The sequence below is a fragment of the Pipistrellus kuhlii genome, unplaced genomic scaffold (assembly GCF_014108245.1).
Source record: "Pipistrellus kuhlii isolate mPipKuh1 unplaced genomic scaffold, mPipKuh1.p scaffold_m20_p_32, whole genome shotgun sequence".
In the NCBI taxonomy this organism is placed as follows: Eukaryota; Metazoa; Chordata; class Mammalia; order Chiroptera; family Vespertilionidae; genus Pipistrellus; species Pipistrellus kuhlii.
In genome coordinates this window covers 6,454,356-6,474,017 of record NW_023425532.1, presented here as the reverse complement: position 1 = coordinate 6,474,017, position 19,662 = coordinate 6,454,356, and the positions used below count along the sequence as shown (strand labels likewise).

Sequence of the window (19,662 nt, the reverse complement as noted above, 5' to 3'; positions counted from 1 at the left end):
TAGAATCTAATGATATTAAAAATAATAGCTAAAATTTATCAAATGCTTATTATATGCCAGACATTGTATGATTTCTATGAATTAAATCATTTCACCCTATAAGGGAGAGACTAAGTAACTTACCCAAAGCTGCACAACTAGTAAGTGGCAAAGCCACTTGTGTGGCTATTTGCAATAATAGCCATTCAGAGAAAGACAAGTATCAAATGATCTTACTTATACATGGAATCTAATGAACAATATAAACTGTTGAACAAAATAGGTCCAGAGTCATAAAAGCATGCAATAGACTGACAGATCTCAATGGGAAAGTGGAGGTGGGGGGTGGATGGGGAGCAATTAACCAAAGAACTTGTATGCATAAACCATGGACACAAATACTGTGGTGAAGGCCTGAGGGGGGTGAGATCTAGAAGGGATTAATGGTGGTGGTGGGAGGGAAGGGACATCTATAATACTTTCAACAATAAAGATAAATTAAAAAAAACTACAAAGAAACAGCTTTATCAATGCCAAAACAGAATTCAATTTCTTTCTTCAAATTCTTTTCTCTCAACAATAAAAATACAGAGTATCTAAAATGCCAACCACAGCCATATCAATATCAATGCATTAGCACTTTGCAGAGACACATGAGGTTGCATGTGATTTACTATTTTGTTTCAAGAATAAAACAATAAGTCACTACAGGACAGGTTATTTTTTCATATATATATATATTTCTTTTCTTTTGTAGATCTGGACAACCATTACAAAATAAAGTACAGCTGAAGGGTCGTGACCTTCTCACTCTAAAGAACTTTACTGGAGAAGAAATTAAGTATATGCTATGGCTATCAGCGGATCTGAAATTCAGGATAAAACAGAAAGGAGAGGTATGTAGCATTTTTATCTTACCTTGCATTGCTACCAATCAGATTTTGTAAAGACAGCCTTACAAAGAAAGAGGGAAAAGAAAACACATTAAAATTCCTAAACAGTAGCAAGTAATGGAACCACACAGTCAAGGTAATTGATTACTGAGTGTACAGGCGCATAAAAGGCATAAAAATCAGTTATTCAATGACAAGCCATTGCACTTCTTTCATGTGGAATGTTGAAATCCATTATTAACTGTATCACAACCTAAAGAATCATTCTTCAGAAAGATTTTGTTTTTGTGCCTCCTTTCTTTTCTTTGTGTTTTCTATCAAGTTAAAAATAAGGATGATATATTATTTTTCTAGCCAAAAATTTTAATTGCGAATGCATATCACATATATGATCATTAGGATGTCAAAAATTTACAGTTGATGTGACAGTGTTTTAAAATTTTAGATTGGCAAAGAAACAAATGTTAACCACGTAGGGGGAGAATGAGATATGGTGCTTAGCTGTAATCGTTATTCTGCATTTTGAGCAATTTATGTTTGCACATGCTTAATTAATGCAGTAGCTTCATTTAGACTGCTTAATTGTGGAAGCATTTTCATATTCCAAATTTGGGTAAAAGCTTTTATAAAGAGCTGGTTTCAGGTTGAAAAAGTTTTACACAACCCTGATTTTCATATATATATATATATATATATATATATATATATATATATATATATTTTATTGATTTTTTACAGAGAGGAAGGGAGAGAGATAGAGAGCTAAAAATGTCGATGAGAGAGAAACATCGACCAGCTGCCTCTTAAACACCCCCACCGGGGATGTGCCCGCAACCAAGGTACATGCCCTTGACCGGAATCGAACCCAGGACCTTTCAGTCCGCAGGCCGAGGCTCTACCTCTGAGCCAAACCGGTTTCAGCAACCCTGATTTTCTTATCTAGTTCACTAGCTCTACAAATCCTTAAAAACAAACTAAAAAGTGTGACTCAAAATGTTATGGGATGCTATTCCTATGGAAGATCTGAAATAAGGAGAAACATCTCCCTCCCCCTAATCTTAGGCCTTTGTTCTTTACATTGTTTGTGAGGATGTTTAGCTGGCAGGAATCTGTTTGTTCCAGAGCTCATCCTATCGGGAAAGTCCATCTATAGAAGAGGAAGGAGGAAGAACCCCACCCAACACCAAACCCTACAAATTGTTTCCACAGGACTTTCAGAAACAAAGTTCTTGCACTCCCACAAGGATGCATAATGACTGTAGCAGACAGTCTGAGGCTTCACCTTTAGGAGTTTTACTGCTCCATGTTTAACAGGGTAATATGTTCCTAGCTGAGAAAACATTTCCAAACCAAGCATCTTCAAGGTCACTGAACACTGATGGGGATTTCCATGGATTTAAGTAAGAAGATGACACCAAAGTGAAATACTAATATATTTTGAAACAAGTGTTCAGATTGAACCTAAAACAAGTAATAATGTTTTCTAATAATGTCAATAATCTTTGAAAGTTCCTATTCCCTTCACCCATTTGTATAGAAAAGGCAAAAAAAACATTTTAAATAACATTTTGAATACTTATTTGGAAGTAGTGATTAATTGTTCTACGTTTTTGACAATGTAAAGAATAAGTTTTGAAATATAATCCTTGATATTAGATATAAATATATTTTTATCTTAATTATATTATTGTCCTTTATTTTCAGTATTTGCCTTTATTACAAGGGAAGTCTTTAGGCATGATTTTTGAAAAAAGAAGTACTCGAACAAGATTGTCCACAGAAACAGGTGAGTCCATCAACAAACTCACCCTTCTGTTGAAGAAGGGGCCAGAGAGTGAGGACCTGGGAGGAAGGAGTAGCTCAGGGTAGGGAGAGAGATCTGTTTTTCTCTTTGGCAACCATAAAGGGGAAATACTATCTCTGGGAGTATCAGTGCAAGCCTCTAAATGCCCTTTCCAATTATCATAGAATCTTTATGCAGAAAGATTGGTTTCATCTATAAGAATTCATTGAGTATTTGAGTAGAAGTCCCAAATAGAAGCACTTTGTATTAAGTACAAAATATAAGTGGACACAAATTCTCATTCTTCAAACTCATGTGGTCAAGGCATATGTATTTTTATAATATATAAAGAACTTTTTCTTATTTGTATCAATTTTGCTAGATGGTGGAAAACTAATGTCTGCAACATTACACAATCCTCAGGCATTTCAGGGTTTGTTTTGTCAATTTAGTGTCTCCTATACCTTATATTACAGCCTTGGTTAAGTTCTAGGGAGTATGAGAATGTCAAGGCATTTAGGATTATGGATATCTGGTTGTTGGATATCAAGATATCATCATCAAAGACCCATGCTAAAGTCCTGTGTATTCACATTGGACCTTGATTGTCTCTCATTCACTGTGCAGTTTGCTTCACTCTAATCACAGACCTGAAATGTATCTTAGTTTGGCTCTCTTAACCTCTTGGCAGCTCTCTATGCTATACTGGACACAGAGATACTGCAAGGCTATCTCTACTCTGTTGTTCCTTCTTCATGCTGGGTGCCAGGGAGTTCTATAACATTTGTTGCCTCCTAGAGCTCTGTCTTGAAAGCATGACACAGGTGTCTCTGCTCTGGGGTTCCCCAAACTCTTCTGAAATGTCCATCACACTCCAACCTGAAGTACTTGGTCTGGGGGATAGACAGGAGTTCATAGTTTCAAAAACCCATAAATCTCTAATTCTGTTGCTTCTCTCTCACTCCTCTTGTTCCCCTTCCAGTTCCAAATATTGAGGGCTCAGTGATAAAGTAGGAAAAACAACTCCCTCTGATTTTTCATGTATTCTTTCAAATCTATTGTTTGTACCTGGAATCCCAGGCTGTCAAAAAAGTTATTTCTTCTCAAATGATTATCTCTTGTCTAAGTTTCAAAAAATCACATTAGCTCTTTTCTTTCTCTCTGCATTCTGTTATATCAGCTTTCCCTTGAATCAATAATATGACTCCCCAAATGGGCAAATGATAGGATCAGGGAGGAGGTATCACAAAAACGCATTGGTTGATTCTTCAAATACCTTATCTCACTTACAAGCATCAGACCTTTCTAGAACTTAGAAGCAAACATCTACTTCATGCCACTCTTGCCTTGTAATGGTCAATAATGAAGTTATCAAATACATAACAAAATAAAGTTCAGAAGGATTAAGTGACTTCCTAAGTTCACTCAATTAATACAAATCACAACAGGATTCAGATGCCAAGTTCACTGTTCTCATTAGTGCACTTGAATTATCTCCTGAAAGAAGGAAGGAGGAGGAGGGGAAACATATAAGGCACCACTTAATCTTTAAAGTCATAGAAAGAAAACAGATGAAAATATTTTGCTCTTTAAAGTTGGCTCCAGTTAGTAATTCTCAAATTCTGCTACCTTTCAACACTGGTCTTCCATGAGTTAGACAGAATTTTATTTTATCATTTTTTATCATTGGTACAAGAGTGTTCTTTTTTGAAATTATAAAAATAATACATAGAAGTTTCTCAATTTTAAGTTTTTTAAAGCTAATTCTTAGTTGTTGATGTTTTCTGCCATTTTCTCTGTTCAATGTTATTTTTAATATCAAATATCCCTGAATAAGAGATAATTTTTATTAATCACACATAATGATGTGATTGTTGAGCTATTAATAAAACTGAGTGAGTATTTAATAAGGTTTTTGGTGCAGACTCTGTATCAAGTACTCTACATTAATTATATGGATTATCTCACTTAATCCTCATGACAACTCTATAGGAGTGAGACCATAGGCTGAAACAGGTTCAACAAATAGTCCACAGACACATAGCTAATAAATAGCAGACCAAAGATTGGAGGCTATTATTAAATTTATTTTGTAAGCATATAATTTAATTAAGACATATGATAGTCATGTATTATTCCAGTAAAATAATTTCCACAGGTGGCATTAAGCATTTTGTTAAATGGAGGCTTTCTATAAAGAAGAGCTCTGAAACTTGGACAAAATCATAAACTGTTGCAACAAATACATGAGAAAAGGACATAAGACCATAAAAAGTTATGGTTCACGGAGTATTCATCATTATCCTTAATAAATACCCTTGGTTCTAATTTCATATGGCATTTTGCCAAGCTCAAAAGTAGAAGAATCAGTCAGAGTAAGGAGCTGCTTTAAATGCTTACAGAAATGGTAAATCTCAGCCAAGAACATGGTAGAGCTTTTCTATTATGTATATGCGCATAATAATAGTTGGCACAATTTTTCATCAAAACCTTTTACCTTGGTACTTAAAATGAAAATAAGATGTAATTAACACTGCCTGTTGCTACCCTGAATTTATGCCAGTCTCTAGGATGAGGTGATCCTCACAGGATAATCCTTAAGAATTCCATCACAAGCCTGAGTAGCAGAGATATGGAAGTATTTCTCTTGTTCCAAGGGACAGAATAACATTTTCCACTCAACCTAAGCGATATTAATTGCTCATGTAATATTTTAAAATATACTTTTTTATTTCAGAGAGGACAAGATAGGGAGAGAGATAGAAACATCAATGATGAGAATCATCAATTGTCTTCCCCCTGCACACCCCCTACTAGGGATGAAGCTATGTGCCTTGACAAGGAATTGAACTGAGACCTCCTGGTTCATAGGCTGATGCTCAGCGACTGAGCAATGCATGTAATATTTTTTATTAAAGTGTAACACACCTATAGAAAGTAAACAAATCATCAAGCATATAGTTCAATTAATTCTTACAGTGAACACATCCTTGTCACTAATACCCAGATATATAAACAGGACAATAATAGCAATCAGAAGCCCTCCTTTGTATCTCCTTTCAGTTATTACTTCCCCCATCCTATGGTTACCATTATCCTGGCTTTGAACATTGCAGATGTTTTCTACCAGTTTTGCCTGTTTGGGAACATTATATGAATGGAATAATTCAGCATATGCTCTTTTTTATCTGGCTTATTTTGCTCAGATTTATATAGCTATGTTATATAAATTTATGTTAGTGAGATGAATCAATGTCATTGTGTGTACTTGTAGATCATTTATTCCTCACTCTTTGTGTATCCCTGCCTGGAAAACTGTGCAATTCTCCTATGTGTTTACTTATGATTATATTATTTTATTGCAAGTTAATTGAGCAGATAGACAGATACATTTATTAATCTTAAGTGCAGTAGCTGATAGAAAAACAACAGGACATTCTAAGAGATATCTCTTTTCATTATTTAACATTGGTATTTGACTTTAAAGGTGAAAAATAAGCTGGTGTTTTCCAAGCTGTTTCAAATTTATCATCTTTACAAAGGTGGTAATATAAAAATCATGATACTATTCTGCAGGTAGGAAAGTGAAGAACAGAGAGAAGTTAATGACTGCCTTAGTTCTACCATAAAGAGCCTTCAGAGCCCACAGATTTCTAGTGCATGAATTTTTTATATATATATCCTACCTAATAAAAAAGTAATATGCAAATTGGCCACACCTTCACTCTGCCCAAGCCATGCCCACCAACCAATCAGGGCAAGAACGCAAATTAACCCAACCAAGATGGCAGTTAATTTGCATATCAAGACAGCATAGAAAGAAGCCAAGTGCTGCAGAAGGGAGCTAAGCTGTGGAGAAGCAAGCAAGCAGGACAGGGGAGAAGGAAGGGAAGCAGGCGGGGCAGGGGAGAGCGCAGCAGGAAGCCCTATTGCAGGAATCTTCCTACAATGGGCTACTAGTATATATATATTTGATTTCAGAGAGGAAGGGAGAGCTTGAAACATCAATGATGAGAGAGAATCATTGATAGGCTGCCACCTGCACAATGGACTAACCCCACAACCCAGTATGTGACCTTGATCGGAATTAAACCTGGGATCCTTCAGTCTGCAGGCTGACACTCTATCCACTGAGCCAAACTGGCTAGGGCCATGAATTCTTTTGAGCAAAATAACAGCTACTATTATATTCCCAGACATAAATTAAGATATTAACAGAAGAAACACTTTATTCAAAAATATTTGATGTAGGGTGACTCTGCCCTCCTCTTCTCAGCAATTCCTTCTCAGAGGCAATGTTCTCTATTTTATCTTCTTTAAGAACTGCTGAAGACTTTGACTCCTACTTCTTAACACTTTCTATAATCCCTCTTCCTCCACCTATCTCTAGGAAAATGAAAATGAACTAATCCTGGGTTATTACAGCAAAATGACTGCTAGTCAAAATAAGAGTGTGACTTGGAGCAGGCCTGCCCTGAAGTCTTAAACTCTGTGTGAAATGTTCCTCCATAATCCGCAATCTTGAATTATAATCATCTCCATGCTAGGTATATAGTAAACACACAATAAATACTTTCTAGATGAATTTGCAGTATTCATATTTATTTATCTGCCTACATTCCATTATCTCACTTCACACATGATATAACATTCTGTTCTTTAAGTTAACAAAATTAGATGTTTGCAAGTGAAAAGAATGGGTTCTCTTTCCAGAGTCAAAATTCCTCCTACATTCATTCAACAAGTATTTTTGAGCAATTACTCTGTACCATTATTTATTCTAGATTCTTGAGAGTGATACATCAGTGAACACAATAAAGAAAAAACCCTTGCCTCCATGTGGGTACACAGACAATAAATTATAGACAATAAGTGAATGCTAATACAATATTAGTGGAAGGTGATAAATGCTGTCAGAAAGGAGAAAAATGTGCCTGGAACTTGGGGGAAAAACATTTATTTTATTATTTGGATTTTGGCTCTACTCTGAGTAAAATGGGGAAACTTTGGATGGTTTTGAATGAAGGAGGGACATGATCCAACATGCATTTTAAGAGAATCTCTATTGAGAATACAGTATTGGGGTAGGAATGGAGGCAAGATAGAAATAGTGAATTGTGTTAATATGTAACTATAGTACATAGAAGTTGGGGCAGGGTGGGTAACAATGGAAGGAGTAGATTCTGGGTTTGTATTGAAGGGAGAGCCAACAAGATTCCTGATGTATTTGGTAAGAGAGAGACATTAAGGATGACTCTAAAGTTGTTGTATAAGGAAGAGGTCAAGGAAAAGAAAAAGAAACAGCAATGGAGACTGAGAAGGACCAATGAGCAAGTAGGTATAAAAGGAAGATGATGTGGTATCTCAGACAGTGTGGCAAGAAATTTTATCAAGGACAGGGTGGTGAACAATTTTGTTAAATGATGCTATGGCAAGAGAGAAATGGCCACTAGATGTAGCAATGTGAAGATAATTGGTGACTTTGGTGAGAGAGGCTTTGGTGCAGTGTTGGGAGACTAAAGCATTATGGGAATAGGTTTGAAGAAAATCAGAAAAGAAGAACTGAAGAGAGAACGAAAAAAGAAAGAGTTTTGATGCAAAAGGAGCAAAGAATTAAAGAGCTATCTAGTAGGGGAAATAAGGACAAGATAACATTTGCATTTTTTAAATTAATGAGTGAGAAAATGAGATGTAGTAATGTAAGGGAGAAATGGAAGAGCAAGATGCTTGAGTAGAAAAGGGGTATGGCTTCTAGTGCATACATGTATGTTTTCTGAAGGAAAACAGAATATGTGGGTACAGATGCTAGCAAGTGGGGAAATGGGGTGGTGGGAGAATCTGGAAATTCTATTATTGCTGGCTCTACTTTCAAAATATATCAAGAACCCAATTACTTTATCATCATTTCACACACTACCTGCCTGGTCCAATCTATTAACTCTTACCCAAATTTTTGCAACTTAAAGTCCAATTTATGTAACCCCTGTTTCCACCCTCCAGTGGAAAGTGATGCTGGGCCTGAAAGGTGGTAGCAGTGAAACATCACAAATGGAGTTAGACTCTTATTATAGGGTCCCTAGCAAGTAGAATTATTACTTTGTTTTGTGTTCTCTGATTCTACCTGGGACATAGCATATCTGATCTGCCAGGTTTTGCACAAGAGGATAGAGAAACAGGAACACATCCTAAGGAGAGGTCAGTGCTTATACCAAAATTTCCCTAGATTCCTTATTTTGGTTTGCTTGGAAATTTCCTACCAGAGAGGTTGGAGAACTTTAAAGATTTTGACTTTTCAATTGAGATGGTGTTTGAGTTAATATTTGTGTTTCCCACTTTACTTTTTTTCAAAATGCATTTTTTCCTCTTTCTTTTATTGTAGGCTTTGCACTTTTGGGAGGACATCCTTGTTTTCTTACCACACAAGACATTCACTTGGGTGTGAATGAAAGTCTCACGGACACAGCCCGGTTTGTAAATCTTCTTCAAATATTATTTTAAAATTAATGGATACATTTCATAAAGAAATATGCTTTTTTCTATAATCAGTGTCCTCTCTACTAATTATAAAATTTCAAATTTAGGGAAAATTAGGAATCACCAATCATGGCCCTTACATTTTACAATTGAAAAAATTAAGGTCCATTCAATGACTCATAACTAGTTAGAATTAAAGCACATAATAATATTAATAGCTTATATTTATTGAGCATTTGTTATATGTCAGCATTGTTCTAACTTATTTAATCCTTATAACAACCCAAAGAGATTCACATAAAGAGGTGAAACAACTTAATTAGGCACATACTAACTACTATAAATACAAAATCTCAAAATCTTAATGACTTAACAGAATGTGGATGTTCCTGATTGGTAAAAGGAAAGGGATAATTATTTATATAGCTATTGAGAGACTCTGGATGAGAGTGGCTCTACAATCATCAACATGTGGCCTCTAAGGTCACCCTGGATGTCAACATCCAGCCAGGAGCTAGGGGAAGAAAGCATGGAGACCAGATACTTGCTTTAAAGCCACCTTAGCATGGAAGTGGCACAATCACTTATACTCATATACTATTGACAATTTCTAACAGCTCACCCCTACTCAGATAAAAATAGAGGGAAGGCAGGGGAGGGTGGGAGTAAGGGGTAGAGATCAACCAAAGGACTTGTATGCATGCACATAAGCCTAACCAATGGATATAGACAACAGGGGGATGAGGGCATGAGTGGGGGAGTTGGGAGAGTAATGGGGGGATAAGGACACACATGTAACACCATAATCAATAAAGAAATTAAAAAAATAGAGGTGAGAAAAGGCTTATAACAACTATACTGAAGATTGAAACATAGAGCCACTGATTCCCCATTCAATACTCTCACCATTATATCATGTCTGGTTAAGAAATACAGAGCAAATGTCTTTGTTTAGATATTTTAAACTTGATATGGAAGATTAATATTTTGTTGTATTTTTCTGAAAACAATGTGCCATAAAACAACTCCTTGCAGACACTGACTCCTTTTTATAGTAGCTGAAGAGATTTGAAATAACTCAACTTTAAATCTTTTTGTTACATTATTTCAGACGAGACAATGTTAGTATTAAGAAGAGTTGAACAAAAAGAATAAATAAACACAAATGAAATTTTCTTCCTAATATGCTGCCACTGACTGGGATTATATTTGCCCAATAATTCTCCCTTCACAAAAGTGAAGTATACTTTATTCAAGAGCAAATATAACAAGCTGGTCAAGAGATAAAGCCAGGGTCACAGCCAAGATAGAGTTTCAGTGGGGATCTTTCATATAGGACCAAGTGAATGATGGTAAATCAGTCATGTGTGAACTAGTGGTTTGAAAAGGGTACAGCTGAGAATCCAATAAATAGTTAAGGAGTGCAGATTGGCAGCCAGAAAGAGGCCAGGGCCCAGAAATCAGTGGAGTGGGCAGTACCCCTAAAACAAGAGATAAGTAGCCAAGCATGGGTTGAAAGATGAATATAAACATTTTTTTTTTTTTTTTTTTTTTTTTTGGTGTGTGTGTGTGTGTGCGCGCGCGCGCGTGCATGTCCACACGCTCTGTACACAATTCCCATCACAAGTTTTTAGTCAGAGATACTCTACAGAGATCCTGAGAAAAACAATCTGTTTACAAGTTCCAACATGTTTGGGATCTTTTATTTTTTATCTTTAAAAAAATATATTTTACTGATTTTTTACAGAGGAAGGGAGAGGGAGAGAGAGAAACATCAATGAGAGAGAAACATTGATCAGCTGCCTCCTGCACACCTCCTACTGGGGATGTGCCTGCAACCAAAGTATATGCCCTTAACCAGAATCAAACCTGGGACCTTTCAGTTCACTGAGCCAAACCAGCCAGGGCATGTTTGGGAGCTTTTAGTACACATATATAATTAGTTCCATTGCTACATCTATATATGGATACGTAAAATTTGAACCATAGAGCTGAAACCGGTTTGGCTCAGTGGTAGAGCGTCGGTCTGCGGACCGAAAGGTCCCAGGTTCGATTCTGGTCAAGGGCATGTACGTTGGCTGAGGGCACATCCCCAGTGGGGGGTGTTGCAGGAGGCGGCTGGTCGATGTTTCTCTCTCATCGACGTTTCTGGCTCTCTATCTCTCTCCCTTCCTCTCTGTAAAAAATCAATAAAATATATATTTTTTAAAAATGACCTTTAAAAAAAAATTTGAACCACAGAATTCCTTCTTATTATTCCATCTTATCCAAAAGACTGAGTGCAAATAACCACTCCTCCTCAAAGGGTATATACTATAGACCTCTTGTACTGTTATTTCTAAATCTTTGTAAAAACCTTACAAAGTAATTATTGGCCCAATTTTATAGACAATGAAACCATGATTCAGACTTAGCAGCTAAGTCAGCAGTTAAAGCATGTGGTGTTTTTAAGGCTATGCTGTTTTGAGTATTGGCTCTTCTAAACATCCCATGAGAGGGTCAGTGAAATATGTTATGAAAATCATTGGCTTCTGTGTCATGAGCTCCCCAAGACCACCACCATGTTTGATGATTCAGTGGTAGTATTTATAGCACTCAAAATATGGTCATACTCATGGCTATGATTTATTACAGTGAAAGTATACCAATCAAAAGCAGCAAAGGGAAAAAGAACATGTAGCAAAGTTCAAGGGAAACCAGGTGCAAGCTCCAAGAATCCCCTCCCAGTGGAGTCACTCAGGATGTACTTAATTCCCTTAGCAATGAGTTGTCACAACACATGTGAAATGTTGCCAACCAGGGAATCTCCTTGGGGGTTTTACTGGGGGATGGTCACATAGCATCCTTTGTTTGACATTTACCCAAATTCCAGACTCACAGGAGAAAAGCAGGTGTTTATTTAAAACATATGTCTACTGATTTCAGAAAAAAGGGAGAGAAAGAGAGAGAGAGAGAGAGAGAGAGAGAGAGAGAGAGAGAGAGAGAGAGAGAAACATATTTGAGAGAATCATTGATTGGTTGCCTCCTGCAACCTGTGCATTCCTGACTGGAATTGAACCTGGGACCCTTTAGTCCACAGGCCAATACTCTATCCACTGAGCCAAACCAGCTTAGGTCAGCAGGTGTTAACTTTAAACCATATTGTTTGTAAAAACATTTTAGGCACATCAAGCAACTCTTATCAGGCCTGGGAATGGTGGAAATGTGGTCTAAATCAAAGTTCTTAGACGTCATCCAGAGGCATCTTACAGCTAGCAGTGCGTTCAAAAGATAGCAGCCAGGCTTTCAATATTAACTCTTTTCTGCATGGCTTGAAAATATCTCTGGATCTTAATTTCCTTTTCTAAAATGTAAGGGAGTTCTGATCCTTAAGTTTAATTTTGTATTCTCAAATGCATGCAAATATATGAAATACAAAGTGGAAGTCCTTAAACAGAGGTATGTCCCAATGTAAAGCATGTGCAGACAGTTGCAGAATAATTTGAATGGGGGTAGAGAGATAATTTATATTTCTGCAGGTTAGGGTTCATATGGTGTCTGGGCATATATATTTTAACAAGCTTCTGAAATGATTCAGCTGCATCGGTGGCTGGACCATACTTTGAGAGACTCTGAATTGAAAGGTTGTATTGTAATACTGGGCTCTTGTGCTCTCAATCTATGCTAGAGCATTAGTAAAGGGAGTGGTAAATAAGAGATAGCTAATAAACTATATGGCTTCATGATAACTGATTACAAAGGGTACATTGATAGTGGAGACACAATTATTTCAAACTATTAATTATTAAAATATTTATGTATGTATTAGAAGAAGAAAATGAAAAATTTCTGCTTTCAGGAGAAGGTGATAAATTAGGTATTGGACACATTTCATTAAAGGCTGTACCTCCAAATACAAATAAATTGTCATTTACAATTGATTTGTATTTGACCTTGAGTAAAGTTGAAAGCTGGAGAAATAGCAGTATAAGTTCAGTGATAGAAAGACCTTGAGTAAAGTTGAAAGCTGGAGAAATACCAGTACAAGTTCAGTGATAGAAAATGAGCTACAGAGACTCATAGCAGTAGAATTGCAGAAGGCTGAATCTTGAGGACAGGTGCAATTAAGGAGGGGTAGGAGGAATTAATCAGGGTACAAGCAGAATAAGGTTAGTGCAATATCAGATGAGGCTGCAATGGGAGATGGAAGTGTCAGAAATTAGGGTAGAGTAACCACTGTGGAAATCTGACTTTCTTTTGTATACCTCATTACTACCTGATCTGCCAAAATATATGACAAGATATTGCTGAGATTCAGAAATTCCATCAATCTAAATTGAAGAACACTAGAGAAACCCACTGCCTTTCACAGAGCAATTGAACAGGAGATAGAAGGAAGTAAATCTTAATGACATCTATCTGCCAATATGCATTATTCAGTCCATAGCAATTGCCTTCTTGCTTTTTGTAAAAGTTAAATTTTGTAAGATGCAAATAGATTAGATAATGTTTATTTTTTATTTTATTTAAAACAATTTTTTTAAAATATATTTTTTATTGATTTTTTTACAGAGAGGAAGGGAGAGAGACAGAGAGATAGAAACGTCGATGAGAGAGAAACATCGACCAGCCACCTCCTGCACACCCCTCACCGGGGATGTGCCCGCAATCAATGTACATGCCCTTCACCAGAATCGAACCTGGGACCTTTCAGTCTGCAGACAGACGCTCTACCACTGAGCCAAACCGGCTTCGGCAGATTAGATAATGTTTAAACAACAGTGCTGGCCCTTTAAAATAAAAGAGACTAGTGCCTACTTGACAATGATTGATGGATTTGCTTCTCCATCTGTCTGGCTATTTTGAGGGCCCTTAGAAGTTGATCCTGTCTCAGCCACTAAAGGAAGGGGAAATAAAATCAGATAAAGGAGTTAAAATCTTAAGTACACATTCAAAATAGAATGTGTTACTCTTTTTTTTTTCTTGATTAAAATAATAAAATCTGTTTATTCTTCCAAATATTGTGGGCAAATTCTCCAAAAGTCCAAGTTTCCAGAGACTAGCTTAGGGTCAACCTGGTAAGCAGACTGTAGAAAGCCATGTCAGGACTACTATGTTAATTCTTTTTTTCACAACAGAGATACGTTCTTTCTTTTGAATTTTTTTTCTAACTGTTCTTTACCTAGATATACTTTAACTAATAAGGGAGTGTATCCTACATCCATGGGAGGACAGCCTTAAGGTTTGAATTGTGTGTCCTCAGTTTATTGTGGGTCCCTATAGAGCCAGCCCACATCAGATAGAATCAATTGTTGCTCACTTCCCTCTTTTTGAAAAGTATCTCTTAACTCTTCTCTACCCCCTAACATATCAGGAGACACAAAACATATACATATATATTCAGTTAAATTTGCTTCAGGTGTTATGGTATTTTCAGATGTTGTCAATTCTCTGGTGCTCTGCTGGGGTTGAGTTAGATATTCGATTTTTTCCCCCTTGTTCTGAGCTTGTTGTTTTAGATGTGACACCAGAAGTGACACCTTAGCATGACTCAGATAACTGATTTTTTAAAAAGTTTAAAATCAGTGGAAATTTAGGAACAGCAGGAAGATATTAACACTCCAGTTTCAAGGCTTTCTGTTTCTTCCATAATGATAGCTGTTCGTGTCTAATGCTCTGAGTCCAGTATTAAAAGGTGCATAATAGCTTCACAGTCATTTTCATTTTAATACAGTACTTCATAATGCAACTTCAGGAACTATGTGCATGAAAAGCTTAATATAAAACAAAATAAGGTAACATTGTTCTACTCTAATTACTTTCATTATAAATGTAATTTACTCATGGTGATGATTGCTAAAGTGGATTCTGTTGATGTAAAACTAGAAGAAAGAAAAATGAGCACAAACCACTGTATTAGTTTCCCAGGGATACAAATAATCACAATCTTGGTAAAGAAATGTATGAGATGGGCTTGGAATATTTTGCCATATCAAAAGGCAAGGGAACTATCAAAGACTAATATAGTTATATCAAAATTACTCAATAGCTGACTTGAAGACAGAACACCTTGGTTAAATATGGGACAATTTGAGCATCAACAATAATAACTACAATTAACTGAAACCTTAAATATTTAAAAAACATGCAGTTAGACAGCATAGCTCAGTGGTTGAGCATTAACCTAGAAACCAGGAGGTTATGGTTCGATTCCTGGTCAGGGCACATGCCCGGGTTGCTGGCTTGATCCCCATTAGGGGGTGTGTAGGAGACAGCCAATCAATGATTCTCTCTCATCATTGATGTTTCTATCTCTCTTCTTCTCCCTTCCTCTCTGAATTTAATAAAAATATATTTTAAAAATAAAAAAATGAATGAATTTATAAAGATACTAAAAACAGGGACATTGAGAAGAGGCATAGCAAGATCACTTTCAACTCAGTTTAAAAGAAAATTCTCAGTCAGTTTGTATAAACTCTCATCAGAACAGTCAAATTGTATAAAATGGAACAAGATAGTTCAATATGTAAAGAGTACCCTGTACTGGATTTTTTTCTCTCAGGCTCAAGGACAATTTTGAAGGAATGGTGTGGATTCATGAAAACGATGGTTGATCTAAGTAACCCATGAAGACCTTCCCAATCTCAAGTTTCTTTTATTCTTTGATATTTTGTCCTTTGGTTTAATATCAAAACTTGTTTAGGAATTAACTTAAAAACCATAAGGCCAGCCGAAACCAGTTTGGCTCAATGGATAGAGCATCGGCCTAGAGACTCAAGGGTCCCGGGTTCGATTCCGGTCAAGGGCATGTACCTTGGTTGCAGGCACATCCCCAGTGGGGTTGGGGGTGCAGGAGGCAGCTGATCGATGTTTCTCTCTGATCGATGTTTCTAACTTTCTATTCCTCTCCATTCTTCTCTGTAAAAAATCAATAAAATATATTAAAAACAACAACAACAAAAAACCCATAAAGCCAAACAAACAAACAAACAAACAAACAAAAACCCACCCCGTGGACCCAAGAAGGCCTGCTGCAGCGTCTCTATGGTTGAAAGAACCCATACTAAAAAAAAAAAAAAAAAAAAAAAGATACGCTGGACCAGATTATAAGAGGAAATATGGATACTGATGAGATAGACAATCACACAGCAATCCTAATGCTCAGAGGGAGTTGAGTTACTCCTAAACTATCAAAATATAGTGAATATGTTTCAAAAGCCAAAGGAGAACAGAAGTTGTATTCTCATAGGGTCCTGCCATGCATTCTTCCTTTTGTCCCCACCATGCCTTAAATAAAACTGCCCCTTAAATTCAGTTTGTTATAATGCTATCTCCTATCAGTAAGATAGCTGACTGGCAAACAGTAGAAGGAATTTTTAGCTATGCATAATGATACCATTGAGAACCCTGTAATCATAACAATTCATTAAAAATTAAGTTTCCTATTTTTATTTTTTACTAGAAGTCTGATGCACAAAGATTCATGCCAGAATGAGCCTTCCTTTCCCTGGCTGCTGGCACCACCTTTCTGCCCCAGCCCTGAGCACATTTCTTTACCAAAGTCAAGATTTAGCCATTACTCTAAGAAGTCCTAGTTCTTTTTCAATTACTATCAAAAGTATGTGTTTTTTTTGAATAATATGCTTTTTCTTGTAATTGCAATAATATATTTTTGGTAGAAACTACTAAAAGATATTTTCAAAATATAGATAGAATCACCAATACTGCCATCATCTAAAAATAATTAGTGTTAACATTTTATCTCTCGACCCATCTTTCCATTTAAAGTGTAAATGTTTAAAATGTGTTCTATTCCCCCTATTACCTCTTTTGCTGCTGTTTAGAAAAAATTAGTTGAATAAATTATTAACTTGTCAGTCAATTATTTTTTAAACCTAATATTGGCTTTTAAATATCCAAAGGAAACATATATGAGAAACTTCCAATTTGATAATTTGGATTTTGCAAAAGCTGTTTTGCTACCATTGTGGACAGCTACCTAACATTTCCTGTAAAGTTTCAAAATCCACTGCAAGGCAAACAGAATTCTATATATTCAATGGGAACAAATGAGACAAAGTGAAGTCATTACAAAGCTAGAGATTATTTTTAACTGTCAACCTTTCATTTGTAGCACATATAACACAGCTCTTAAAATGTTTAAAGCAAGGGTTTTAAATTGATGTTGAGGTATAGAAAGCCCAAATTACAGTTAATGTGCCTTTAAGTCCAGCTCTATTTACAGGTTTGTCATTTTTTCCAGAGAAAAGGCTTTTTATATTTAAAGATGTTTAGTAGCCTAGAAGAAAAAAAATAAGAATGGTGATTTCTCCATGATCTATATCAACTTTAAACATAAAGTAGAAAGCAACATCACTGACAAAATAATATGAACTAATGATCTATTTAAAGGTTTTTAATATCTCTGTTTTCCTGAGTGATTCCAATGTAAAAACAACCACATCACTGATACCATTACACCTTCACCTTCAGTGGTATTTTCTATCAAGTTTAGTTGTGGTCACCTACTCTGTATTTTTTATTTACAGTTCAATCTGTCAATCTTATAAATTTATCAAACATTTGGCATTTCTTAACATAATCTATCTCTAAACATAAAATAGCAAATATTCCTGTGTTTTTTAAAATGTGCCCCCCAAACCAGCAGCATAAGTAGCACCTTTTAGAAATGCAAATTCTTTTGGGCCCCAACCCAGACCTACTGAATCAGAAATACAATTGGCTATATTCTAATTAGCCCTCCTGGTGATTCTCATGTATATTCAAGTTTCAGAATGACTGCTTTAAACATTCCCATACTACGTATCCAGCCAATAAATAAAATACATATTAAATAAGTCTCCTTAGCCATTTAAAAAGTTTGCAAATTTAATCAAATGCTTAAAATTTAACTCAATCACAAGCCTAGTATTTCAGATTTCCTTGAATGCTCTAAACATTTAAAAAAAGAAAAGGTACCCATAAAATATCATGTTGACTATAGAGCTGATTAATTTTTAATAAAACTGGGCACAACACTTAATATAGATTTAATATTGTTTTTACATTCTTATCCCTACTTTTATTCTTATCCTTGCATGGTTCTGGAATTTAAATTTCTATACACTGCTGGGTTTTTTGGAATTCCACAAGAGACTATTTTTATACATTTCCAGGATTTATATATGTAATTTTACCAGACTGAAAGGAAAAAAATAATAATCTCTGTAGGCAAGGAATGCAAGTTAAATGCATTGCTGACCACTTAAGTTTGATTAGGTTTTGGGAATTGGTTCCTAAATTCAAGATGAATTAAACTCAAGCTGATGGCCATTAAGCTGAATATATTTTTATCACATAGTTTTCACTTTTTATCTTGGGCTCTATATTGATTTGCAATTGCTGCTTTAACAAATTACCAGAAAATTTGTGACTTAAAACAACATAAATATATTATCTTACAAACTTCTGGAGGACCGAGGTCTCAAATGAACCCACAGGGCTATATTCCTAGCTAGCATCTGCTCTCATTTTTTACCTCTCTCTTTTAAGAGCCTTTGTAATTATATTTGGCCCACCCCAGGATAATCTATTTCAAGGCCCTTAATTTAATCACATCTGCAAAATTCCTTTTGCCATGTAAGGTAACATATTCATAGGTTCTGGGGATTAGGACATGTACATCTTTGGGGAGGGGATTGATTCTGTCTACCACAAGGTCCTTATTCCTGTTTTTCATATAAATTCTGAGTTTTCAAAAGAAATGAAAAGATGAGGTATTCTTTGATTTGTTTTTGTTTTAATCTGTGGCAGTACATGATACATTGTAATATTTTCATGACATATTAACCTGGACTAATTTAACTATTTAAAAATATGCACATTTTTCATTGATCTTGTGTTATACTGAGTTGTGTTATCAAGAGGTTTGATGCCCAAAGAGATAGGAAAGTGAGTTTGTAAATTTAGATTTCTTCTTTAGGACAGTTAACTAAGTTATAATTTTGGAATGAATGGCTGTATTAACTTTGTGATTATAAATTATATATGGCAACTGATATTAGTTAACTGCTGGACTTCTCTTGTACTTCACTTTATATAAGACCACAAATGTTGGTGGGGACTATACACTTATGGTAGTCTGTACTATTTCTAGGACTCTTTGACATAAGATATATTAATTCTTTGTGGTTTGCGCAGGTTGAAAATGGTATACATTCATAATTGATGAACAGAAATATATTTAACAAAAACTCCCAAAATATCTATATTTATACTAGAGGCATTCAGGGAGAGGGAGGTCTCTCAGCCCAGCCTGCATCCTCTTGCAATTTGGGAGGCCTCAGGGGATGTCTGACTGATGGCTTAGGCCCACTCCTTGCTCAGTCCTGATTGGCCAGACTCCAACATCAAGCTAACCTCCCAGTCAACTATCTGCCCTCTGGTGGTCAGTGCATGTCATACCAAGCGATTGAGCAGCCTTAGCATATCATTAGCATATTACACTTTGATTGGTTGAATGGACAACCAAATGACCAGATAATTAGCATATTA

The 19,662-nt window shown here is 35.8% G+C and overlaps 1 protein-coding gene across 1 annotated transcript in view; it reads left to right on the top strand.

Moving 5' to 3' along the window:
* Positions 1-732: 732 nt before the first annotated feature.
* Positions 733-19,662, top strand: part of OTC (ornithine transcarbamylase) — a 41,113-nt gene continuing 22,183 nt past the window's right edge. Inside the window, exons 1-3 of the mRNA XM_036460519.2 lie at positions 733-875; positions 2,577-2,658; positions 9,035-9,122. Coding sequence (XP_036316412.1) covers positions 825-875; positions 2,577-2,658; positions 9,035-9,122 — 221 coding nt within the window. The 5' untranslated portion in view covers positions 733-824. The remainder of the gene's footprint in view (positions 876-2,576; positions 2,659-9,034; positions 9,123-19,662) is intronic.